Here is a 26,414-nt window from a genome sequence, read left to right as displayed (position 1 = left end):
CGCCGAGCTTGGCCTCGGCTCCTCCCGCCGGAGCGCAGGCAGCTGCGGGGAGCACCGGGAGGGGAAACGCCGGCGTGCGGCCTTTCGTCTCCCTTACCAAACAGATCTTCAGGTAAAGTCTGTTCTGTAGGGTTTTTTTACATACAGTTTTATTTAGGTAAAATTTGAGGGATGTATTATGGCGATTTCAGTACGARGCCAATTTTTAAGCAGCCGGGAAAATTAGCAAATGATAGGTAGTATCCACGACGGTCTGCAGAAGGTATGTCTCGATTTCCGTCAGCCCCTGCAGGGTGGGCTGCGGGTGGTTTGGCGAACGGCTGATTGCAAGACGTCGCCTCTTGGGCGACCGGATGAAAACGCTGCGGGAACGTACAGAGCATCAGCGAAACAGAAGAGGCAAAAGGAATAAAAGGAAGATGATGGAGATATGACTAAGAAGAAGAACAGCCAAGAGGCATATTTGTGGGAAGATCTCGAAACAGATCAGTCAGGTAGGAACTAGACGGGGAGCGAGATGAAGCGTACGTGTGGAATGTGCAGAAAAGCAAAAAATTCTCAACGCTTGCTAAGTTAATTAAGCTTTGCTCTAATTTTGAATAACTTCATCTCTGATTCCTGTTTTGCAAATATTATTTCCAGGTAGGCTAGCTAATGGGGTCTGTTTTCTGAAGAGTTTTATTCACCCTTTTAAGCAGCACTGAGGTTTATAAAAAACACACTGAACAAAAATTTTATGGCTGTTATAGAATGGAGCAAAATAGTACGAATTTATGCAGTGATCCAAAATAACTCTACTGGGGTATTTTTAGTAGGCATTTGTGTACAAGAAGTATCCATCTACAGTCACAGATTGTGGGCATTGCTTGAAGTGACTGAGTGTCACCAAATATAAAGCCCAGAAGTGAGGGACCTTTCTGTGCTCCTCTTGGGGCGGTTGGGCTACCTTTAAAACATGCACTTGAAAATAACGGTGTCCTCCATGTCTTAACGCATTGCAGACTCTTAATTTGGGTTGATTCTCATATTCTTCAGACTGGACCATTATTTTAGGGCGGCCTTTCAAAATGTAAGGGGCTTGGAACATTTTCCGTGTGTAACAGAAACCGCTAGGTCTCTAAGAAGCCTCCCGGATCTCGATAGGAGTGAAGACGTTTCAGTGTTGCTTTGGGCTCCACCTTAGAAAATTCCAGCTGTGGTTTCCAGAGTTGGAAAATACCTGTTAGAAAAAAAAAAAGATGACAGCTCTGCTGGTAGCAGTGGATGGGGATCTGAGTTTTGAAGCATGTTCTTTAAAAAGGTGATAGCAGTTTCTCTGCACTTCTTGCTGGATGAGCGGTGCAGGAACATCTCTTTTCCAGTGAAAAATGTCAGACTTCCAGTTCTACAGGTTTTTATTGAAACTTTTGCTCCACAATAGATATAAAATGTTTATTGGAGGTTAGACCAGAATTATTCTGCCCGGCTCCCTTGTTAAGTCGTCCTGTCTTGGCCTTCCTGGCAGCGTGGGGTTGCTCTCCATTAGGACGTGTGCTCGTGTGTTGCCTATTCGCGTTTGCGGTGTCTCGTGCGATGGGGGCTTCATCGYTTCCCTGGGCACATACCTTCACCGCATAACTGATCCCACTCCGGGTAGCTTCAGAAAGAGATTCACAAATGGAAGGATTCTGATTCCATGTAGCGTCAGCTGGAATTTGTATAGTTTATAGAGTTTGTGTAGCTTCTAACTTTCTGGTTATTCTAAATATCTCCATGCTCTTTTTGGCATTTTGAGTATCCCATGGTGAGATTTGTATTGCATATATTGCAGTCATATTCATGTGTGCATCAGAAAAAATTATTAACTCCAGACTGTCTTTTGGATTTATAGTTAGAGAGTAGAATGACCCACTGGGGTGATCTAAAGACAGAAGATTCCAATTAAGAAGACACATTACAATGTGTATTTTTTGTTTTAACGAGACATATTGTCTGCTTAAAAAAGATATATTTCCCTAAGACCTGGGATTTTCACCTCTGCACCCGAGAAGAAAGCCCGTCGGAGCCAGCATTTCTGCTGGGGGTGTCAGGTCCCCCGCGGAGCAGTCCTGCACGTCTCGCGCTTTGCTTATACTGCCTTGCAAACAGCATTGACATCCGCAGGSTTATTTTTCTCTCTGCTTTGTTTCCATATCACAGATTTATTTCCCATTAACATCTTCCATCATTTCTGGGTTTGGTGTCATCTTAGTTATCTGCCTTCTTCCTGTTTTGACTTACAGTCTCTTTTCTGCACGTTACAAATGCACGGCCCAGAGACAGGAATTAAGCCGGGCACAGAGCCCGGGTCTCYGGGGCCGTCCAGCCCCTCGCCGGCTCTGTGCCGCGGCAGCGCAGGCACCGGGCTGTGAGTAATGCCTGCTTGGGGTGAGAAAATGAGACGGTCGTGGGGGCCTGCGATRAGAACGGGCTCTGCAGTTCTTCTTCCAAGGCAGATTTTTGTAAACCTTATTGAAGTTTATTTAATCACAGAGGCTTTTAAAGGRCTGTCTTGTGTGAAATTCTCTCTGCGCTTATGCGGCATGGTAATAAAATGAGCTGTTAGCCAGCTTGTCTCTGGGGAGTGTATCTGAATACGCCGTACGTGGCTTTTCACAGAACTTGTAATTGACTGCTGTGATTTCTCRTTAACTTAAGACCAGCATTTCTTAATAATGGTGGAGATTTGAAGGGATACTTATCTTTTATGTATGAAGGATAAGATCATTCATCTGAGATGCTTCCATTTATAAATAAAATCTTAACGGGATAATGGTTCTCTTCACTGATCACATTTCTCAGATTGACTTTTTCAAAACAATTGTATTGTTTGGGTAGAGGAAGCAGGATATAAGGCAGTTTTAATAATTAAGGATTAGTTTTTAAACTCCTCATCGGTATCCAGTTACAATATCAAGYGGATGTTCTTTCTTTCTTTAAATGGGAGCGGCAAATGAGCAAGGCTGGTTCCTTGCCCCAAGTGTAAGTTGATATGTAAACCCTGCACATCCTGTACAACAGCTTTGACTCCAGAGGGAGCAATTGAAGCTTGGGAAGTTTTACAGCTCAGCTGGCAACTGAAGGGAATAGATGGGCCACTAGAGATTTAAGTGATCGATACCGAGCGCCTCTCCATAGTGTCCTCCAGATCTCCTGTCTGTCATTCTGGATAACTRGCTTTGCAGGCCTTCTTCAAAACCATCATTTCTCTAACTCAGGGTTAGCACATTTCACTTGAATACACGTGAGAAGAAGCCAGTACCTCCTGGTGATGGCCATACCATGTTTACTGCATTTGGCACAYTGCGTGGTTCAGTTGGGCAGCACAGCAGTGCCCCGTGTGTCACTGTTGGTTTGCTATGATAGGTGATAAGGTCTACTCCATGAGCTGCCTTATCTTCATGGTGCTTTCCGTCCAAAGTTGGACAGTAAGGATGCGTGGGTCTTGGTGAAAATTTTTGAGGCTTGGCAGTGGTGTGGTGGGCCATCAAGTGCTGTAAAGACTAAAATAAGTCTATGTAATGCTACTTGCARTCAAGAGGTCTGTTCGTGTGTGTAAAGATCACCTTCTCCTTGCACCCTGGTCTGCTCTGTAACATACCCRGCACCCCGTGGCACTGCTGAGGTGGTGGATGCCCAAGCAGCTGTGTGCACTGTGGTAGCCCATTGCAGCTCTACGCCGGCGCACGTGGCTGGCCTTCGATCCTTCTGCCCGCCAGGACTCACCTCTCCCCAGTGCGGCAGCAGGGAGCACACCTTCTGCGGGAATGAACTGGGTTCAGGTTTGGCCTGAAGGTTAATAATACACGTTTTTTCCGAGGAGAGGTATCATCATTCTCACTTTCACGTACAGCAATCCTAAGTTGTCATAGTTCAGAACTAAACTAATGTGTGTGCTGGATTTTTTTTCCTTAGTTACTTTTGTATTCTGCACTAACTTTGGATTGATGRTATCTTCCTGTGCTGCTGAGTTGCTCTGCATATTCCTTTCCATCAAAGAAAATGTTTAGTAAGGGCACAGTATGTGTTTTCAAATAGCCAATTTAATTCAGGAATATCAGGAAAAATGATATTGACACAAGACGGAGAAGTGGCAAGAAGCAGCAGTGTTTTGTTTTGGTTTTTATTTACAAAACACTACAACCGCAGAGTGCTTCCCACGGTGAGCTTGAATGGTCTAGAGCGGGAGTCCAAAGTCAGCTCCACGAAGGGCTCGGTCCCCGCGGGGCACCTGGCCTCTTGCCCGCTTTGCACCGCGTGCCTGTCTCGCCAATAGCTGTTTTTAACTTACTGGAGAAATGTGAGCCTGCCGCCTTCTATAGTGCCGTCTTCTAATGTGGTTTCTTGTATAGACTGATGTCTGTCCTGCAAGATTTATGGCTATTTTTTCAAAGTCTGCTTAAGAAAACGTTAATATTAATGCTGTACAGGTATAAATAGTAAAACGTCGTATTTGGTCGTGATATAGTTAGTGTTTTTTCTTGCATTTTGGTTATTGTGTGCTAGCTGTCTGCAGAATACAGGTTATTTGTGGGATCTTAATGCAAGAGTATCTCCAGGTGAACAAGAGTAATATTATCTACATGAAATGCCTTGTCCTGCTGCTGGTGGTGCAACCTGCGAATGCATGAGCAGCATGAAATCCAAAATTTGGGGAAAGCTCAAAAAAGCACACGGCATGTCCAAGCTTTGTCCAAGTCCCTCTCTTTTCTTCTTCATCCCAGCATGTGTCTCTTGGAGGGTTTTGATCACCCGCCTGCAAGAACTGCCCTGTTTCCCGGGCAGGGACCCCCGGTAGGCCAAGGAGGCCGAGCGTCCCAACCACCACCCCTGCCCAGGGCGTCGTTTTCACCTCAAATTGGCCCTTTGGCTGTTTGTCACCTAACGCACATCTCAGCTTCATCCCCTGTACCGGTGTCCAGCTGACCGCGTGGTGGTGGTCGTGGTGTCACCGGTCAGGCGCTCAGCGGCGGTGGTRGCTCCCGAAGTCTCCCAGCCACATGGGCATTTGCGCACACGGATCAGGCAGAAGTTGAGCTGCTGTCCACAGAAGCGTACGAGATAAGGAGCAGTAAAGCGAGGAAGGTGCTTGTGGCTGTTGGTTCCTACCTGCTAGCAGTCGGGAAGGAACCACAGCCCACAAAGTCCAGGCAGGTTCATCGTGGTCCCCGGAGCAAGTCTCCTCGGGCAGCGAAGTGGGAGCTGGAGCCTGCGCTGCGCCTACAGCACCGCGGAGGTGGCATCCATTTGGGAAAATATTTATTTTACCAAAGCATAAGAATGTTAAAAAGTAAAGCAAGAAGAGGTATGAACGCAGCGGGCCAAAATCGCGGGACGCGTAAACGAGCGTCGCTGTCTTGCCACCGGCGCCGCGCGTTTCCCGCYGGCTGGGGACGCGGCCCCGGCAGCGAGGCTGCGCCCGGGCCGGCACGCGGGCTCCCCGGCAGCTCGCATGCCTCCGAACGCCGTGTTTACCTTGGAAATACTTGACAGAGGCTTAAATAAGCAGTGCTACCAGGTGGGCTTTTAAGAAAGAAGATATTTATAGAGAGTGTAGCGGCTGGATCTGAGCTTAACTACCTTGCGCGTTTGTGTGAGTTTGTGTTTACAGGTTTTTGTGATCTTTTTATGAAGTGAAATAGTTACTGATCAAATGAACGCAGAATGTAGCCTTGCTCTGGCCCAGTTTTATCAGTGAAATTGTGTTCTAGGTAAGAAATGACCAGGAACAAGCTAAAGGGGTGGTGTCAAAATACAAATAATATGCCTCACAATATTTGTGGTTTCATGTGGCTGGTGCGTGGCTTCGCGGCTCTGCAGGCACTTTCCATCCCATGGTCAGGACCTTGGTGCCACTGCCGAGCGTGGCCCTTGGCCAAGGGCAGGTGCAGGCTTCCCAGGTGACGGGACATAGGTGGGACACTGCGTYTCCCAAGGCAGGTGAACATGGTGGCAGCCATGTGGCAGCACAGCCCCCTTCTTCGTCCTTCCCCTGGGCCTCCAAGCTCTATGGGGCGATTGGGTCTGAGGGATCTCGCTGGAAAAACGCTCCTCTTGAGGTGTCCTAGGAGCTTCCTGGTGGGCACGGTGTAGGAGGTGGCAGCACCGCTGCTGCCACCACCAGCGTGCAGCTACGGGCTCGTGCCGCTGACGGTGACTTTGCAAAGGCGCTGGGGGAGCCCAGCAGCCGGCTCCCCGCGGACACGGCCCTGCCGCCTCGAGCCATCTGGAAGCAGCAGTTACGCGTTCTTCATACGGACATTTAGTTAAAACATCTATCTTCACATACAAGGAGATGTTTTAACACAACTGGGGCTGGAGCTGTGCTGCCCGTGCCCGTGCCACAGGCCTCTACTGCTGGCTGTCGACGTTGGCCAAAAAATGAAAAAAAAAAAAAAAAAAAAAAGAAAGGTGGAAAAATAAATGAAGGCCACCCTCCACCTTCCTGCCAGGGAAAAAACCATCGTAGTAATGCGGAAATGCTACTGATGTCCACATCGACCTTTCGAGCCTGTGTTTGCTCGAGTCCTGCAGGGACTGTTTGTACAGGCAGCCCTATTAACTCCAGCGCGTGAACCGTGTCTCTTCGTGGGCACGCGGGTTTGCAGCATTAAAATCGCTTGTAAACGCTAATGGGTGACATGTTCGGGAGCGCCGCAGCATTTGTGTTTTGCTGAGACTCGATTAGCCATAACACTGCAGAGTCCTTCTACCTCTATAAAAATCAGAGAGAGATATTTTAAGATGGGCTAAATCCATCTAAGAGGTCAGTGGCTTAATTAACACAAGGCCTCACAGTGACAGCACTGGAAAACAAATTCCAGCGCTGGCCYGGTGCCTTTTTCCACTTTACCGGTTCTGCTGCCCATATGTTTCAGCCTGCCAAAACAGAGCATCTAGCACATTTTAGTAATCGGTGTTCAGATCTTTCAAATCATCTTATGACTGTGACGGCAACTTTAAAAATACCTCTTAGCCTCCCGATGATACAGACCAAGTATGTTAACTGCATTTTTTTTCTACTTTTCCCTTTCAGGAGCAAATTCGTCAGTTGTTGCTGATTTCATGCCTACATCTTCATGGAACATCTCMAGCGAATTAGATAAAGGTAAGTGGACAGAGCAAAATTGGAAGGTGTGAAATTGGATTTTCAGATCTCAGTTCTTACTCTGCACTGGGCCAAATCAACAAGCAAATGGGCATTTGAGATAAACCTGGTTTGCCTTGTGATCTTTTGACATCCAATTACATGCGGTTCTGTGATTTCTGGGGAATGCTGTGTTCATTTCTTGTTCCCGTAAAATGTTCCACATGGCAAAAATATTTCAAGATGTGAATTCTGTTGGATAATGAACTGCTGGACATTTTGTCTGGTGGATCTTAGGATTTGAACTCAAAATTAACAAGCATCAGGCAGTCAGTTTGCTGATGTGTTTTATTAAGGCTTTAAATTAATAGAAAGGAAAAATATTTCAGACATTTCTAAGTGGTAATTACGTGTGATTTCAAACTCTACAAAGGGTATAAATTGTGAAAARGGGAACATATTTCGTGTTCCCCTTCATTTTCTAAATTATGCACCACCAGTTACTTAAACCAAATGACTTAGCTTCCTTTAGCCTTTATTCCAAACCAATGGCCTGCAGCTTTCTGAGTCAATCTGGCCTTTGAAATGCTCCTAACTTAACGTTTAGGATGCTGTTCACCGCACTAACCGTTCAATTTGTCAAACACTCTCTTTTCATTTGCTTATAACTTTGCCAACCATTAACTATTCAGCCTAAAATTTCCCATAGAGGAGTTGTGCCACAGATGGTTTCCCAAACATTTTTGTCTGTATTTTTTGTTTTTTATGAACGTATGTTTGTGATGTTTTATATTTAAGCACGAATATGTTTTCTGCACTTCAGTACGGCTAAAATACAGAGTTTGGGGCACTTTAAGGAGCAGCGAACTCTTGCTTCAAGCACAAGGACGCATCAGTTCTCTGGGCAGCATTTGTTGCTGGGACCGGTTTTCCCTGCAGCTTTGCTGCTGCTAAAATTCGTCTGAGCCCTTGTGCTCTGCGAAACCACGGTTGGGGCAGGCTTGGGTAGACACTGGCTGGAATCRGAGATCGAAGGCGGCCCGCGGGGCTGTTTGCACCGAGCGCTGTGTGGCGGGAGGGCTGCTGGGGTGCGAGACCCGCTGCGTGCCCAGGCTGCGTGGTGGGGACCGAGCTGGGCTCTCTGCTGGTCCCGGGCTGGTTGCAGAGGACGGAAGTCAAACTGAAAAAGCTCCGGAGAAGCTGAGGAGGGAGAGGCCTTGCTTCCCCCAAGCCAGATGTCGGTTGTTTGTTTGTTTGTTTTTCTTAATTGCTCAAAAATAAGAAGTAAATAAGTGGCCTGGAGCAAGAAAGTTAAGGCCAAAGGACAAGCACTCAAAASTTAGGAAATGCCGAAGACGGCACTCCAGATGGTCTTAATTCAGGCCTCTCGGGCTGTGCTGGAACAGCGCAACCGTTGCTGACCTCCAGGGTAGATTTTTCTCTAGGACGGCAGCAAAGGAAGGCCTGCGCTCGCAGGAGGGTCAGGGCAGCCCTCATCCTGGGGGACGCTCTCGTCTGTAGCGTCTCCCCAAGCTTTCTTACAGATGGTGTCCTCAGCAAGACCAGGCCTCAGCAAGAAGCACCAGTGGCAGGGTGGGCTGGTCCCTGCTTCTGAATCCTCCGCAGGAGTCTGGGCAAGTGGCGGGGTTATTTTTCACAGGTGATCGTCAGTGATGTATTCTTGCTTCCCTGTCGTGAGCCTCAAGGGTTTCATAGGTAGAGGGCCCGTGGTTTCCCATCGATTACAGGGAAAACCGTGTGCCTCGAATGAAAGCCTGTGTAAAAGGGAGAGATCACAAGTGGTACTGAAGGTAATGWAATGTTACAGTGAATGAAATCTGCTCTGTTCTGAAAAAAGTCCCCCAGTGTCTTCCTTATTGGTACTGATGGGGGGAGAGGGTTGTGTAGGCTGGTTTCTTTAGACCAAACCCATTTTTTATCCAAGCTTTGATTAGGTTTAACCGCAGCGGGTGCTTTTTTCAGCAGCACACGCCCCACGTGGGCCCTCTCCCAACCCTTCACTGAATGCCCCCGTCTAGGAAAGGGGGAAAGGAGCCTGCCAAGGGCACGGGCTGCTCCCAGGCGCCCTGCGCGCGGGGTTGTAGCGGGCATGGGTCGGCTCTGCCGCTCTGGCCACGCGGGCGCCGTTTCGGTCGGGGCGCGGCGCAGACAAAGCTCTGGGCGACTGCCGCCGTCCTGGGCGCTGGCTCGCTTCGCTGCTACCGGTGCAGCGTGGCGCGCCGCCGCCGGCGCGAGGAGAGCGTTTCCCGCCTTCGCTCAGGGCACCTGCTGCCGAGCTGCGTGCAGCCGCTGCTCGCCGGGCGCAGGGCTCTGCTCCAAGGGGATTACCAGCCCCTCGCCCTGTGCTCCTCAGCATTTAGCCTGCTGCAAGCTTGCACACCCAGGCACGGATTTACKTATGTGATTAAAAGACAGTTTTTGCCCCAAAGGCTTAGTCGGCGGGGTGGATTCGCCCTGCGCGCCCGCAGGCAAAGCAGGCACACACGTTTCGTCTTGCCTGAGGACCACGTGGGGCTTTCATGTGGCAGCTGCCACTTCTCACYGAAGGTGTTGGAAAGTCTAGCTTATATAAACTAAAATACGTGGCCGCACGCACCGCCTTGCGGAGTCGGGACCCTGGAGGAGAAAATTAGGCATGCACTTAGTTTCCATGTCTTTTGCAAACAAGCCCGTCAAGGAATCGCCATCCACTCGTCTCTCCTACAGCCAGCCATGAGGTCCCGCAGCCATCCCCGTAAAACTTATTTTAAAGCCTATTAAGTTCACCACATGAAAGTGGTCTCCAGCCAAATTTCCCAGTTAAATGGCAGTCCGTATTAAGTGGCTCCGCCTGCTGACTTTTGAAAATTCGCATCTTGTCCTGGAATATATCTGCTGCATTCGGGACGGAGGAGCAGGCTCATAGTCATGTTAAACAATATTGTGCATTTTGAAATAATTACTTAATATGCTGTTTTCTCTAGCTTGGTGGGTTCTGCAGTGATTATCTTACAACTGAGCCCTATTCAGGTTTCAATTTCGATTAAATAAGCTAAATCGACAGCATTAAACAGTTGCCTGTTTATTCTTTTTAACAGGAAATGAATTTAAAAGAGACGCAGCCACCCGTGAAGAGCTGTTGAAAGCAACGATTGATGGGAGGGAGGAGGTGGTTTCTCACCAAAACCTTTTAAAAAAACAAACAAACTATGCATAAAAATTAAAATGATCACTTTCAAAAGAGGAGAAATTTAGCTATGAGCATTTTTCTCTTTTTCTCCGCTTGTTCAGCCATGGTGTGTGGGCAGAACATTGCGAGGGAAAATGGGATATGAAAATGTGATCTAATAAATTTTTAATTGTACCAAGGGAACTATGCGTACTTCGGGGAGAAAGGCAGATAGTTGTAGGAAACGGCATGTCTTGGGATGGGTAACGGGCGACGGAGGTCTTCACCCCAGGTTGGTAGCCTGCAGTTTGGGGGTCCCCTTCTCCCCCAGGCCCCGGGCTCCCCCTGCTCCAGCTCTTTGCTTGGGAAAGGCTGTAGTTTGCAGTGAGYCCTTCTCTTCTCCGAGCCTTCCAAAAAGGGTGAAGAGCCTTCGTTCAGCTGCTTCTCTTCCCCAAGGATGGACATGGAAAGGTAGACCTTCCCTTGCCTCAGATCTCTGTTTATTTATAGGGAAAGAGATAGGCCGGCTTTGGATGGGAGCCTGTTTACGTCTAGTACAGTAGAGGAATTGTTTGGGAACTCTTCATCCTTAGGCAAAGATAACATTGGAGCACTGCCAGGAAGGAGTCAGCTTTGAAATGTTTTGTATTTTCTATTAATTGTGAATAGGTTTCCACTTCTGTGGCCACTCGCTGGAACAGGACACCTCGACTCTGCAGGAGTGATAAGAGTGGATGCTGTGTGTCTCCGTTACTTCCTTCCCGTGACCCGTTCCTTCCCCGTTCCCCCCTGCGCCCACCATGGTCTCATGGAGAGCTTCTTCCATCCCGCCAGCTGCCTATGGGGCACAAGCGCTCGCTCAGTGCCTGCAACCCAGCCATGGCGAGCCGGTGCCAAGGTCCCCTGCTGGGGGAGGCAGCTTGTGCTACTGTGTCACCAGCACTTCCTCCCACCAGCGGCTCCTCGCTTGGGCCTACAGCGTCCAAGGAAGACGTATCGCTAGGAGCTTTTGCAAAGTCCCAAGCCATGGGGTCCACATCAGGACTTCAACCCCCTCCAGCTCAGAGCTTCACTCTGTGCAATGGACCTTGCAGGCATGGCAGAAATTCCCCAGAGAGCTTGACAGCAAGAGTCAGGATCTTGCAAAACACATCCCAAATTCATCAGTGGTTGCTTAAGGTTGCGCTTGGCCATGCCCTTAGTTTCCAAAAGCACGTCCACACAAGAATCACCTCTGGCAGACATCCCCCCCTTGCCACTCGTGTTTGCATCCCCCCTTCCTCKGCTAACATGGTCTAGCGGCAGAAAATAACTGAGGAAGGTCAAAACGGGGCATGGGAGGACTGCCGGGTGCACTCCAGTACCCCGTGCCCGGGACTGCACTGCACCAGCGTCTCGGAGGTGTCCGTCCGGGCCGGCGGGCTGCGCTGCGGCATCAGGAGGGGCCGTGGCGTTTGGTGGGCACCTGGGTGGGCATAGCCGGGCTGCCCGGCGGCCCTTCTTTCCTGGAGAATCACCTTGGCAAGTTCTTCCAGGCAGGAGATGACCTGGCCRTACGGTTTCATAGAGAAAGCTTTTCTGGAGTTGCCAGGAGAATTTGACTCTGGTGCCGACTGCCTTCTGAAAACGTAAACAAAAGCAAACGGGGCCAAACCGAGCTGATCAAGGCCTCCCGGCTTGGCCCCAGTTCTTCAGAGATTTCCACATTTTCTTTTGAAATCACTGGATGTGAATTCGATACACGTGGTGAAAGGGGAAGAATTACAGCTTTCACATTCATGCGCAATTTACCTTTTTATTTTCCTTTATTATCTGGGGGATATTCGGTAAATCAAGCTCCCCTGATGGGGCTCAGGATCCCGATTCTATTTGTGGGGTCCCGTTAGTAGTGAGGCAGTAAATTACTGCTACTTTGTTTGAAAATTTTTTTAGCCACAGTACATTAGCTTCTTTTGTTTGCTTTTCCGCTGACAGAGTGTACGTTTTTATTTGAAAATTTGCATTGCTCAAATGTCTCATTTATAAATAATACAGGGTGTGAAATTTGAAGGTCATAGAAAACAACCTAAAAAAGAAACCACCCTGAGGAACATTCAGCATTCGTGGTAAAAGTCTTTCACAAACTGCTTCACTTAACATTGGGGGTTTTTTAAATGTCAGTGCGAGCAATGAATGTCTGACCACTATGCATAAGGTAACTATATATAATAACCTTTTCCTGGCTCATCCAGCTATCTTTGTTTATGTGAAAGATTGATAGATCATAGGGTCAAGGGACGTGTTTTATTGTAATTTTCTGTTCCAAATTTCCTGACATTTTTGGTTTTTTAAAAAAGAGACCTTTAAAAGGCACAGAAAGGGCTAATAAGAACCAGATCCTAAAGTGATGCTATGTCAAAATGTCAAAAATAACAGCTTTTCTTTGACTCTACAGCATTAATCTTAAGGCACATACCTTTCTATACGCCCTTCCTTTAATAGGCTGTTTCTGAACACTGCTCTGTGCTGCAGAATGGCTTCTACAGTGACGACGAAATCCCTTGATGGTTTTCAGTAGTTTGGTTTATAGCTGGATGTGGACATTTGTTTACTTATTCCAAATCACTTTTTTTTTTTTTTTTTTTGGTGATAAAGTTCAGCGGCTTCCTACTTGTGCTATAAAACTGGTTCCTGAGCAAAGAAAAGCTTCATTTCCCCTTGCTAGATTATGGTCTCAAAGCTATCACCAAGACAGCTGTCCTTAAACCTGGATGAACTCCTAAAAGGCAAAGCACGTGTGAGCTCTCAGATGCGCTTTAGCAATTCGAAAAGGCACCGCGGGCAGTGGGTTGGCCGGTTCCCGTCAGCAAACMGTGGGATCCAGGTGCTTCGAAGGGCCCTGGGCATCTGTGCTCTGGTTTGCTTCCACGAGCCCTCCCGCCCCTCCGGCCCGGGCCAGCGGGGGGGCTGTTAATTATGGGAAAGCAACAATTAGGGGAACTCTAAATACTGTACAGGGCACGCGTGGACGCCCGAAAAGCCATGCCACCTGGGGCAGCGCTCAGCCTGCTCAGGTCGAGTTACCCTTGGATGCCGTAACGCCCCTAGGTCGTGTCGGGGGAAGAGAAGACCCTGCACGGTTGCAGYAGGTCTGCTGAACTGCGGCTTGCACGTCCGTGTTTCTGAGGAAGCTCATTTGGAACGAAGCTGGGCATGCGAACGCGGTAGTGAATTTCCTTCTGTCCCGAGACCGTTGACACTGAGTATTTCCGCTCGGTTGTCTGGGTTTCTTTAGCTCTTTGATATTATTCGTGCGAGTTACCAAATCATAGGTCGAGTGCRGTATTCCTCTCTTCCCACTTTCATTCCCTACTTTTATTCAGTTAAAATAAGTGAAATTCCAGCTAGTAGTCTTCCTTTTGCCCCTTTTAATAACAAGGCTTCTGTTGATCAGACRCACAGACCTGCCTTCCAGGAGCTGTCGTCCTTTATGAGTTATGGGCAGATCAAGGAATCAACGGTTAATCCTTTTTCCAATTGAGAAATGTGTGCTCTGTCTATTGCCGCACTTCGGTAAGAAATCCTGCTGATTCCTTCTTTAGCCTAACTGGAATAGCTTAAAACTGAAGTTTATTGAACATATGGAACGAACAACAAACCCGTCCAGCRTATTCAGACTGGGTGGGCTCCAGCTCATCGACTCTTTCTCCAAAGAGAGCAATTCCACGTAGAGAGTTGCCAACTGGCTGGGCTCGGTGGCCTTGTCAGTGGGGTGATAGATGTGAGTACTGGATGTGTCCAAATGCAGCGTCTGACTGGGCTAACGTGGCGATCCAAAACTCAGAACGCGTGAAAATACTTACTGCCGTAGCAGTGTACTGTCTGGGGCAGATTCTGTCAGCCCCTGTGATATGCTTAATAGTAATTTTCTCTTTAGACAAAGATTATCTGTTTGTTTAAGTTACCAATCGCTGAATGTATCCGTCTTGCAGTCATTGACTCAGATGCTTTTTGTCTTCCTTTATTGTCAACATATGTTATGCCAAAGAAGTGGTGAGTTGCTAAACCTTTCACTGCAAGAAAGATAAATGTAATAAATTGTGTGYAAGACTAATGTCCGAACTGCGTTACGCCGACTGGTTCGTAGAATTGCTTTGTGCACTGCAGTGCAAATTTGAACTTTCAGATCCAGGATTGAATACTTATTCTGTAGTTCAGCAGTTGGAAATAGTGTCCTCGCATCTGYAACTTTGCTGCAGAAAGCATTTGCTGATGGTCCTTTCCAAAGCGCTGTTTTGTTTCGCGCGTAGGATAGGAAGCTGACTTGGGATCCAGGCTGCTTTGCTGCCCCTGGAGTAAAGCTGTTTTCAGGTTTGGGGTGGCTTTAGTGAAGGTTCTGCTTTTAGCCTTTCTCTGAAATTTATGAAAGATCAGAAGGACATAAAGGACAAATGAAACAACAATTATTCTCCTAAAWTGAACGTTTCAGAGTCTTATCCTGCATCCCCCGTCATGCTCTGAGTTCCTGATGAAATCAGAGGCTCATTGCATACGCAGCTGCATATGAAAACACTGGGGCCAGCAAAGCCCTCTCCAAGCAGAGAGGGTGTTACTGCTCTACGGTGTGCCTGTGGTAATTTAAGATAGAGTAACCATGTGGTCACAGTGGAGATTAACATTCCTTGGCCAGAGAGGACAAGCTTTTATTTTGAAAGCGACCTGGGCTCCACTTAAAAGTAGTAGAATACTTAAGAATTTATTATGACTGGGAAGGCTCTGATTTAACACTGTCAAGACGTAGCTGTGGAAATACACCCACTTTTCTACTTTCAGGACACACAGTGCACTACATTTCATTCTTGCACAGCTATTGCTATTCTGTAACATCAAACCAGCAAAATGTTTCGCCATGAAGGATACTTAATATTTGGATTTTACATGCAGTGTCTCCAATTTATGTGCTTGRAATCATGAAGATGACTTATGATGTGTTGTGTTTGCATTGGCAACGGCTCAAAACCAGAAATATATTTCAGGCTTGGCTTTCCAGATATTATCTCAAGTCATTTAAAAGTTCATTATAGGGCACCCGCTAGTGCTGCTATAGTAAAGGGGCTGTCAGCATTTTTTAAGGGTTTATAACTCAGCCATTAAAAAAAAAAATCTCTGTGGGCTGAAACTTGGCGTTCAGGGTCTAGGCCCAGCAGTAAATTGYTTTTACAAATTAAAAAAAATCAGTTTGGCTATTATTAAATTATAAGCGGGCTAAATTTTATTTAGAATTTTTTCAGACTGTTCTCCTGAACTTATGTAACTTAAAATGTCTCTAAAATGTTTTTTATAGAGTGCTACTCTAAAATACGGACCGGCATTTGTTATGTGCTTGAAACCCTGAGATTTAACTTAAAATATATTAACAGTGCTTATCCCAGTATAGCACTTTTCACCCTCAAAGTGCTTTACGAGCATTATCTCATTAATGTACATAACAGCCTCCCCATGATGTAAGAGGGATTATTATCCTCACTTTATAGCTGCAGAGATTGAGCCAAAAGGTTTAAGGCTGTTTTGAAAAGGAGTTAGTTGCACAAATCCCATGTGAATTTTGATTGGCTTTGGGTGTCTCGTTCCCTTCGGCTCTTCTAAAAATCATAACTGGAGTGATTCACCCCAGACCGTTCAGAGCCAGGATTAAAACTCAGACTTTCCAATGCCCGTTGCCACTAGACTGTTCAGTTCTCAGAAACATAGTAATTACTTTGCACACAGGAACCATAAAGTTTCTAAGAATTTATTCTTTCGGTCGGAGAGAGTCGGCTTTGGGGATCTAGAGAGCTCTTCAGTGTCAGGAAGCCTGTCAAATGAAACACGGTGAAATGCAGCCGGGTGACGTGCTGTCCTCAGCAGGTATGAMGCAGCGGGTTCATCCTGTGCCATCAGCGCTACTTGATGCCTACTGAAAGTCCGAAAGGAGGATTTACCCCCAGTTTTCCTGGCCTTTGTGCTTCTAGTCCTCCAAATGTTGTTAATGCTCTCAGCATCCRAGAGGAGCTGACGGGGCGGGGGGTGACCTGCCGAGAAACCTGGGGGAGTTGTTCTGTATGTTCTTTGTACTAGTGTCRTTAAAGGAAGCGGACGGTGGCAGTAGCTCTGGAGATCTGAAGGGCTTTGATAGGTGACAGTCAGACACAACTATTAAAAATAAAATTGGACTTCTCTTTGGCCCCTTTTGGCAAGTGCAATAATTGAGGGCTTTCATGCATTCCAGAGAAAGAATTTTCATAATTTTGTATGTGGCAATAACAGTCCAAGATTTCTTGGAAGCACTGTTAGACTTTCAGTTCATTTTCATTTACAGAACTACCCTATCTGTGAGGAACTTCTCGTGAAATGTCCAGCCTCTTGGAACTTACCCAGTTTAGATCTCATCTCAGGTGCCGTACGGTCTGCTGCTTGATCTGGTTTGTGATTTACATGCAAAAATTACGGATTTAAGGATTAAATGAAGCTGAATTTAGTATATGTGTTTTGTTTTGGTGCTTCTGTAGTAGTCTGGTGAGGGTAATGGAGAGCRCTTAGAGAAGAGTCAGAAGCATCTGGATCCCGGAGACTGTTTCTGTTTGTGCCTACAGAGTAGTTTCTCTATGGCTCTTGCATTACAGCTGCACTTTTTTGCTGTCGTACTGTTGCTATTGATATTTTAAAATCATTCTCCAGTCTTTGGAGATCTACCTAACACCCTTACTTCTTCATTTGCCCCTCCTGTATACCATAGGATCTTTAAAATACTATGTCGGTTGTCAGCAAGACCATCACAGCACAGACAACATTCTGTTTTCTGACTGTATTATGCTGTAGATGTCTGAATCACTGTCTTTGAAATGTTATCAAGAATTATATAGACGAGTGTGGTATAGAAAGGTTATATAGATAATTAAATGTAGTTATCCAGTTCCGTGCTATTAGTGTGATTTTATTAAATACAGATTGTGGAGAGAACCAAGACTATGTGAGCTGACTTAGATTATGCTTCCCGGCGAGGTTATTAAGACAGTGAGTCAGAAACGTTTCTAATCTTGTGATGAAGCCTGCAGAAATGATTCTGGAGAACTAACAGCCCACTCTGACGCCCTTGGTGAAAGACACTGAACCTGTTGTGTGTCTTCACCGGTGGGCTGCCGTCTCTGCCCTTTTTACCCCATACACAGTTTTCTTAACTAATTAGATCCATGGGAGCATAGATAACAGGAGCATTTTGCAGTTTCAAATCCATACCTGCACATTAAAAGACTACTTGATCGGTGAAGAAATGTGTGGAGAGCTCCTTTGTACTTAATGTTTATTCTCCTAGCTCGCAGGGACCCAGGGAGAACAGGGGCGCATTGTATGAAGCGCTGTACAAGCAGAGGGCAAGAACTTACATTCTAAGCAGATTAAATAGAAAGGAAAGAGATATTAATATACACAAAACCTAATGAAGGGAGTAGCTAGTGAAGACAGGATTAAATAAATAATTAGGGAAGTGGATTAGTTAGTTAGCTAAGCTGCTTTTAATACACGATGCAGACTTTTTTTTCATACTGCTAGGAAGGCTTTTTGCCAGGGTTAACAGTAGATGTGCCTACAGAAGAGCACAGCATAGGCAGAACAGCACAAATTTACTTGCTGATGGGCTTTTCTTGACCTCACGGGTTGCTCCGAGAGCAGAGGAGCAAAGCACAGTCTAGTTTTCATTGTTGGCCCCTCCTGCTGAGATGTCCAACAGATGATAATAGTTTTTGGCCACTAATGACCGCAGTTAGATTTGAACCTGTGACACTGAGATGAAAGCCTACATATTCCATTGCCGGTACCCAATCCATCCAACTCGCTGCCTTTAAAGGATTTAATTAAATGTTGAATACAGTTAACTGGAAATAGTCCTCTTCCTGAAGGATGTAGAATGAAATAGCACCTGACAGAAGAAGGCAATGCTCATGATTGGATTAGGAGAGATTAATTTCTGTAAATTTTGATTTAACATTCCCTATCTTAACAAAATAAAGGAATTCTTGATCTTCTACTTGCACCTATCACAAGACCTATTCCAGACTGAAGATAGACTGCAGCAGTCTTAGCGAGGGAAATCCTGATCAAGGGAAAGAAAAAGCCTTCATCTCCTAGATATGATCCTTATTCCTTCAAACAAACAGCTGGTGTGTACAAAATCTTTGGCAGGATGCTGTCTATACTTGCTCTGCAAGTCAATTAAAAAATTGTTCCGAGATCTTCATTTTGGAGGGATTTATTTCATATATTGGTGTATTTTTGTGGATCCTAACTTGAGCAAGGGCAGTACTGTAAGAAAGGCATCAAAATAAGCAGCTGGTTTTCCAAAAGACTGGGGACCCTTGGGAAGATCTGGTTTTGCCTGGAGGTGAAGAGTCCCTGGATGAACCTCTCACAGTTACTAGTTAGCAAAAAGGAAAAATAAAAGAATGTGGAAAAGTAGTGTTACCTCCTTTTTCTGTATTGAATAAAGCTGAGTAGGATGGTGTTGAGAAAGTAGAGAGTCCGTAGGTGAGAAAGAGACGTTCTCAAGAAATATATTACTATACTACAAAGAAAATTCCAAGATTTCTTCCTTTAGTTACCATGCAAAGCTATGTGGGATCTATTGCTGGGCCTGAAACCTCAGTAAAGTTTTCTGCTAAATCTGGTAGCCACTTCTTTTGTTTCTCTCCAAAGACAGGAGTGTTTTTTTTTAAACTGACATATTTTAAGTGGGAATTCTTTATTCACTCTTTTTTCATTTAATAGATTACTTCTTGACACTTGACGAACCTATGAATAACATAACCACCACCCTTGGCCAGACCGCAGAGCTGCATTGTAAAGTCTCTGGCAATCCTCCTCCCACTGTACGCTGGCTGAAAAACGACGCCCCGGTCGTTCAAGAGCCCAGGAGGATTTCTTTCCGTGCAACAAGCTACGGCTCTCGATTGCGAATAAGGAACCTCGACACTACGGATACTGGTTACTTCCAGTGCGTTGCAACTAATGGCAGAAAAACGGTTTCTACAACTGGTGTGCTGTTTGTAAAATTTGGTAAGTTTTTGCTTTTTAAACTGCTCTAACTATAGAGAGGTGCAGGACAACAGTTCTGGAGAGGAAATTCTGTTTTAGCTACTGTAAATGTTCAGCTCAGATGTAGCAGTACGAGATTGGATTCGGTCTATTCCTGGGAACACCATTGGGATGGCAGTTTTATCCTCTCTGCATGTTTCTTGTTGCTCAGCTGAGATAACTCGTGTCACCAGCTGCAGTAATGACTTTTATTATATAAGGGCCTGTTGAAAGTAGGATCAAAATACTGAGGGAACTAAACATATCCCACCTGAGCAGATTCAGGCCAGGTGAGAAAATCTACTTCATTCTCAAGTGCCTGAGTCACCTTCTTTTTCCGTAGTATATGAGAACTTTAAGCATGTAAAAGATTGGAAGTGGAATGCAAATGTTCATTACAGAATAAATTGGAGGCACATTAGTGATATATGTACACACACACACACACACACATACATGCCTTTCAGTTAAAATAAGCACTTTTTCTTCCAAGTCAAAGTTTATATAGAGATAATTGCCTTCAGAGCTGATCTTATGACTGGAAAGATGCCAAACAAGAAACAGATTTTGTGCGTCGTCTCCTCCATGCCCACATTCAGAAGAAAAGATTTCGTGGAGCTGAAGATGTTTGCGTGGAGTCCCAGTTAATCCTCTTTAGAAGTGGACAAATAACACATAATAAGTGATGTGTTTGATGAGTTTCATAGCTTTTTTCCATACATTTCCTAGATTTTTCTGTATTCTGTTTCTTACAAAAGTATTATTTGGGCATCCTCTTAAAGCAGTTGTTGTCCTGTAGCTTCTGTCTGAAATTTGGGAGATTTTTATCTGGACAATGATACTTTTGTGGACACTTCTGTTGAAAACACCTGACATTTTTGTAGAAAACACCTAATATTTTTCTTTTTTTCTGACTGGAGCGAATTTAATCTTACAATCAGATTTCTAGAGAAAATGCTTGTTTGTGTGAATTCCCCTTAAAAGTGCTGCAGCAGACTCTTCAGTCGGTGCTGTTTCACTGAAGGTACATTCTCAGCCCGTCCAATATTTGCCGAAAGCAAGCACAAAGCAGAGTAGCAATGAAATGGTCTGAKCCAGAGCCCGCCGAGTTCCAAGGAAACCTGATCATCACATTTGAATCAGGCCTAGGACAAATTCCTTGAGGAATTATGAAGATTGATAGGGGGCTGATTTCTCCTGGTGAGAACTACRGCCTGCTTTTGTGCAGGCTGTAGTTTGCAGGCTGTGTGCTTTTGTGCAGACTGTGTTTGCTATAATTTTTTCATGATGGCCCCAGCCACCAAGTGAATTGCAGGATCTGTGCCTCACCTATCTGGCATTTTTTTAGACAATCACTGCTACAGGATACAGCCTTGTTCTTGATATTGAGAAACTGCGAATCATCTGTTGAACTACATAAACCACATTCAACATGACAGACTGTTACTTTTATCTTTTAAAAGGTTTTCTAAAGCTTCCGACTTGTTACCTCACCATAACTCATCCTGTTGTTTTTATTCTGTCACTTTTCCAGGTCCCCCACCAACAGCAAGTCCAGGATCATCGTAAGTTGTTTCATGTCTGTTATACTGATTCATTAATCTTGCTTTTCAGCAGTCAGATGTTCATTTTTCACTTTGTATGACAGAAGAACTTTTACATTCCACTTTAAGTCAGATAGTATGGTAATTTATGGTAACAGTATTATCTGTCTCATAGATAAATTTTCGTAGTATTTTGGCTCCTATTCTTTACATCAGATTTCGTAATTTCCAATATTTTCTTTAGATCATCTGGTATGTTCAGTCTCTGAACCATTTCAGTGTGCATGTAGCATATAGAGTATGAGCAGAAACTGGTCTGCATATGTATCACAGCCCACTCGTGAAAATACTTATTGCTAAATGTAGTTTTTACTGCCTGGAGGGCTTCTATGGATTTTAATGGGGCTGATGGCAGTAAGCTCAAGTCATCAAACTGATTTCTTAAAGATCAAGTGCATGGCTGGGAGCAGTGACTGCTTTAACAGCAGTTGTCTTGCACCTTGCAGCTTAGGTGTCCTTTCCACTCTTGCATCCATACTGTTGTTTCTTGGCAGTTAGCACATTGTTGGCTTTTGGCAGCTGAGATTGTGTTTAGAAGGTTTTGAGAACATGTATATCTTCTCCTCTGATTTCAAGATATATGATCAAAGTTACTAACCTTTTTATAGCCACTTAATGTTTTCAGGTCAGATCTTCTACTGTTCTTAGGTTTGGAATTAATTTGGTGATTGCATGTCCAGTTTATTATCATCTTACATATGTGGAACAATACTGAAAACCAACCTGACCTAATGAGTGGAGCTGCAATATTAGAGAAGAAATACAGTATCAACTAAAACAGAAAATTAAACTATTAATATAATATGAGGGATGTGAAAGTTTGGGGATGTGAATGCTCCTGATCGTCTTTCTAGAAAACAGTTCACAAAGTATTGCAGAGGGCAAAGTAGGGAAAGCACCTACCCGCAAAAGGACATACTAGGATGCCCTCTAATGGAACATCATAAAATGTGTTTTTGTCTTTCCTTTGGAAGGTAACTGAAACGAAGCAGCTGGAGTTTGTTTGGGAAGGGGAGCTCTCCGCTCGCCGTCRGCTCCTCTTTGTGGCTGTGGCGTTTGGAGGAGCGAAGCTTTATGGAGCTTCTCAGGGCTGCACGAAGTGGGCACTGTCATGTTCTTTAGCAGTTTGGAGAGTTAATTAGTGATTTGTGGGACAGATTCTGTGTTTATTCCTGCTTAGTTTGGGGTTTCTAAAATTTGTAAGGCTGGGCAACATGCCCTTGGCTGTGAAAAGCCTACAGGAGAGGGTTTGAGCACAGAGAGCAAAGGAAGGCTATGCTAGAACTTCACTGTTCAGGCTGTTCAGACGTGCTTGACTCTTTTGTACACAAAATAGATACGGAAACCTTTTCCGTTCTCTTTCTGGCAGGATTTTCTTTTTCTTTTTTTTCCACAATGGAAGAACCAGAACTTGACCAGCCAGCAGCTCTCCCTCTTACGGTGAAGTAACTGCAAATGGTCCCGGTAGGTCAGTGAGGGACGGACTGAGCTCAATGGCAGTGTCAGCACAGCTTCGTTCAGGCCATGGAGACAAATCCAAACTCCTGAGACTACTGCTAGTTTAGAGACTAGGATTACACATATTAATGCTTAATGTTAAAGTAATGTCACACTAAAGTTATTACACATCTCCTGACCTAACCAGCCTTCTTCTAGCTTCAGTATCTTAACATGTCTCTGCCTTATTCTATACTCAAAGACCATAAATCAAGGGAAAAAATAATCACTGATTTCCATATGAACCATATCAGGCATTAAATTAGGCAGTGTAAGCAGCTTAATAATCCCTGTTTTCGTTTTGTGTTCAGCATGCCCTGACCATTATTTTACATGAGTACAAATACAAAGAATGTGGAAGGAAGATGAAAATAAAGTGAGACTTCCTCTTCAAAAGTTGATTTTATCCCTATGCCTTGTAATTTTGCAACCAAAAAAAAAGATATTTAATCACACTTCATTACCCTGGAAAATTGTAGGCTCTGTCTAATGAGAGGTCACATTGTACTAAACATTGCAGGAAACCTATCCAGAGAAATGTGCACAGGCACTCCTTTTTATTGAATAGCGAACAATTACATTCCTGTAGAAGCTTCCCAGATTAAATTTATGAATTAAGAGAATTAGGAAGAAAATCATGAAAAAAACATTAAACTTGGAATTCATACTAGAGTAAAAAAAAACTGTGTACATTGTCTTGAACCCTGTTCATGGCTGCTATCAGAGGCATGACTGCAACAACCTTATGGATATCAGCAGAAGTTTCATTCCAACTGTATTAAGCTAAACAGTGAAGAGAAATTATGTGCTGTGAAATTGGACATTACCTCCAGTTCTATTTCTAGCTGTTTATTATTCTTCTCATGCAAAAAATATCTTGAGAAGTGTATATCCTACTCATACGTTATTTGCTCCCTGGACAAGTTGGCAAACAAACTACTAACAATGAAATTAATGAAAATTTGGGTTGAAGTGCCTGTGGTAAGAGAAATTCCACATTACGTAGGTAAGTGTCACAAAAAAACTGTTTGCAGCAATACCAAGTTAAAGGCAGCACTGCTCTTCAGTGTAGGGGAACAGAGCATTTTATCCAGCTTTGATAAATTTTGGGGGGTTGAGGACAAGTTTATTTAAGTTTTTCTAGAGTTGGTTGCCTTACCTTTTTGATATTTTAGTTGAAAAAATCTTCAGAGAYGAAGAGAACCTGGAGCCTGTTCTCTGAAAGAGCCTCCTCCGTTGAAGGCGTTAGCCCTCAGCCTCGGATGCTGTTTCATAGTCTTGTTGCCATTTTAGGACTCTTCTTTGCTGTTAGAAGAGCAATTGGTATAGGCGTGAGAAACACCTGCTTTCATCTGTGAAAACTAAAYCCACCCATGCCTGCCTCAATTTTCAAGTTCCAGAGCGACAGATCTAGTGCACGGCTGACCTCCATACCCGTCATTTAAGACTAAAGGGGATCCTCTGGGGAATTGCTCTCTTCAGGAAGGGTCCTGGAACTTGGGTCATAAAATATGCTCGTGCCGTTTTTTCAAAAGCTAGGCCGTTAGTCCTGGTGCTTTGGATAAACCGACGGTGGGTCCATGTGTTTGGCTGGTTTCAGTTTCCCGGAARACGTTCATGTGAACTTACATTTAACGTTCTCCTGTTGTGGAGACTGACCCTTGGTGTCGCTGTGAACAAATGCACAGTTATGTACATTGTCATAGAGTTAGTGGTTAAACTGARTATAAATCTGGAAAGCACTTTGAAGAATGCTGTGTACACGAAAAATGTCACTTTGGTGGTATTTGTGCCTTAACAACATGTGTTTCTTCTCTTATGATAACRCGATCAACCAAATAGATGGAAAGTGGTGGCCTTTCCTAGTGGCATGCTTTTCCCATGTTGTCTTTATTAATCTACCTTGAGTAGAAGATTCTAATCATTTAGGGATTTAATTTGAGGATCATGTTTTTAAAAAGATCCATATGCTCTCCACTTTTCTTCTCATAATTTATAGGTGTAGAGTTCTGCCGTGATGTGATGGCAGAAAAATAAATGGTCCGACTGTTGCTTAMACATCGAAAGGTTAAATGGAAAACTTGTGTAAAAGAAGACAGGCACAACTAGATAACATAACAATTCACGTGTATGTTACATCCTTATTGTCTCTGCYTTCCTGAAATACTGCTGGAGTTAGCGAGAGCCAAATGTCTGTAACCACTGACCGACTGGTTACGAGCAAATAAGAGCAACTCCAGCAGAAACATACCATTACGGTCCATACGGAAGTCACGAAACCAAGGTATTCCTCTCGGAAACACCGGCTGACCTGAATGTCCTTCCTTTAACTCTCTTGTGTTTTGCAAAGGTCGGCTTTAAAGCCTTATCTGCAAGGCTGCGAGGTTACATTCCTCTGATGTGCTCTGGTTCTCCACATGTGTAACAGAGCTTGAGAAAGCTTCTTTAAAATAAGAATGCACACTCCTGCTTTATAAATAAATCATTATTTTATCTTTCATTGTGAAAGAAGGTGCTACAGATACGCAGGCAGCTACAAGCAGCTCCTGGAGCTGTGGGGAGAGTGAGAACGAGTCTGCCCTGTAACTCGGATGCTTGCCTGAGAGCTGGGCTGCCATGCTCTCCTTCCGGCTCTTAGGACTACTTACATAGTTTCCACRAAGCGGATGGTGTCAAGGGCACCTCCACCCAGACCACAGCCTGGAGTCTAGGTGAGGACCCCCTTCTGGCAGATAAGCCAGATCCTGTTGGCTGATGGTGGAAAAGGACCTCACCAATTAATAATGAATAATCTGAAGAAGATCAAAAGGAGCATTTTGAAGCACCCATGCTTCACATTTCCGGTCAGAAAACTAAGAGATTCCAAGATACTTTTTCTTTCCAAGATGTGACGTAAGGAGATTTTACAGACATCCAAGATGGCATCAATTTGAAACTTCCTTTTTTATCCTTTGTCCATGCCAAGGTTTGTTTCTTGAAGGACCTGGAAGCGTGGCTGTTAATCTCAGGTCTGTTTGGTTGCTACAGAGACAGAAATTTGAAAGGACTGAGGCCAGAGTGCAGCAGATTGCAGGAGASAAGAGAATTTAATGTAACAATAGAGAGTAAGAGATTATTAGAGATTATGATTTTATAACACTTGATACTTTAGCCTGGGAAAATGGTAATATGTCCAGACTTYTCCAAGATTTTTGCCCTCTTTTCTCATCCCCTGTCATCTCTACTATCTGGAGTGATGGCTTCATGCTTGTCTTGAACTTGCATTCATGTACTCCAGGAAAAACATAGGTGCAGATAACTGAAACTAGAGGAGATGATAGAGCACACTGTGTTCAGGGACTGTCATGAGAGCGTTAGTGGGAAAAGAAAAAAATGCATTTTGACATGGTCCAATTTAATACTGACTAGAAGCTCTGCAAGCTATACAAAAAAACACAGACAACGTACGGCATAATGAACACATTTTCTTGAAATCTTAACCTGCAGATGAAATATTCCATGTGCCAAAGTGGACTTTTACCTTCATTACAGTGGAAACATTGCAAATGTAGTGTGGCAYCTCCTTGCAAATGTTCTGGAAGCTCGTGAGACATGCCGTTTTAGATTTTGAAGGCGATAAATGTCTAGTTCATCAACATTATTGCTCTTAGATCTGTGGTGCTTGCTGTGCAGCGGAGAGACAGTAGCGTGAAAGTGGATCGGGCTCGATGCGTATACCCCACCCTGGCACTGCCACGCGGAGCACATGCGTTCCTTGGGTCAGCGTTGCTCTTGAACAGTCGTTTTGTTCTTAGTGGAGCCTTCTCTATGTGTCACCTAAATATGGGGAGGGGGGGTTTGTGGGAATGAGGAGAAGAGCAGAGAGGAGAGGAAAGGAGAGGGCTGTAATTTTAAGGAGTGTTTGATTCATTAAATTAAATGGGGTTTGTGATTCCCGGAAATAGCTTGCAAGGTT

At 44.7% G+C, this 26,414-nt stretch overlaps 1 protein-coding gene across 1 annotated transcript in view; it reads left to right on the top strand.

Annotated features, from left to right (window-relative positions):
• The window catches only part of ROR1 (ROR family WNT receptor 1), a 156,402-nt gene that overhangs the window by 101,414 nt on the left and 28,574 nt on the right, over positions 1-26,414 (top strand). The window contains exons 2-4 of the mRNA XM_085306045.1: positions 7,055-7,126; positions 19,053-19,340; positions 20,893-20,923. Coding sequence (XP_085162171.1) covers positions 7,055-7,126; positions 19,053-19,340; positions 20,893-20,923 — 391 coding nt within the window. The remainder of the gene's footprint in view (positions 1-7,054; positions 7,127-19,052; positions 19,341-20,892; positions 20,924-26,414) is intronic.

The sequence above is a fragment of the Rhea americana genome, unplaced genomic scaffold, assembly GCF_003343005.1.
Source record: "Rhea americana isolate MKP2758 unplaced genomic scaffold, rheAme1 scaffold_230, whole genome shotgun sequence".
In the NCBI taxonomy this organism is placed as follows: Eukaryota; Metazoa; Chordata; class Aves; order Rheiformes; family Rheidae; genus Rhea; species Rhea americana.
Note: the sequence above shows the minus strand (reverse complement) of the source record. Positions and strands in the feature narration are given on the sequence as shown.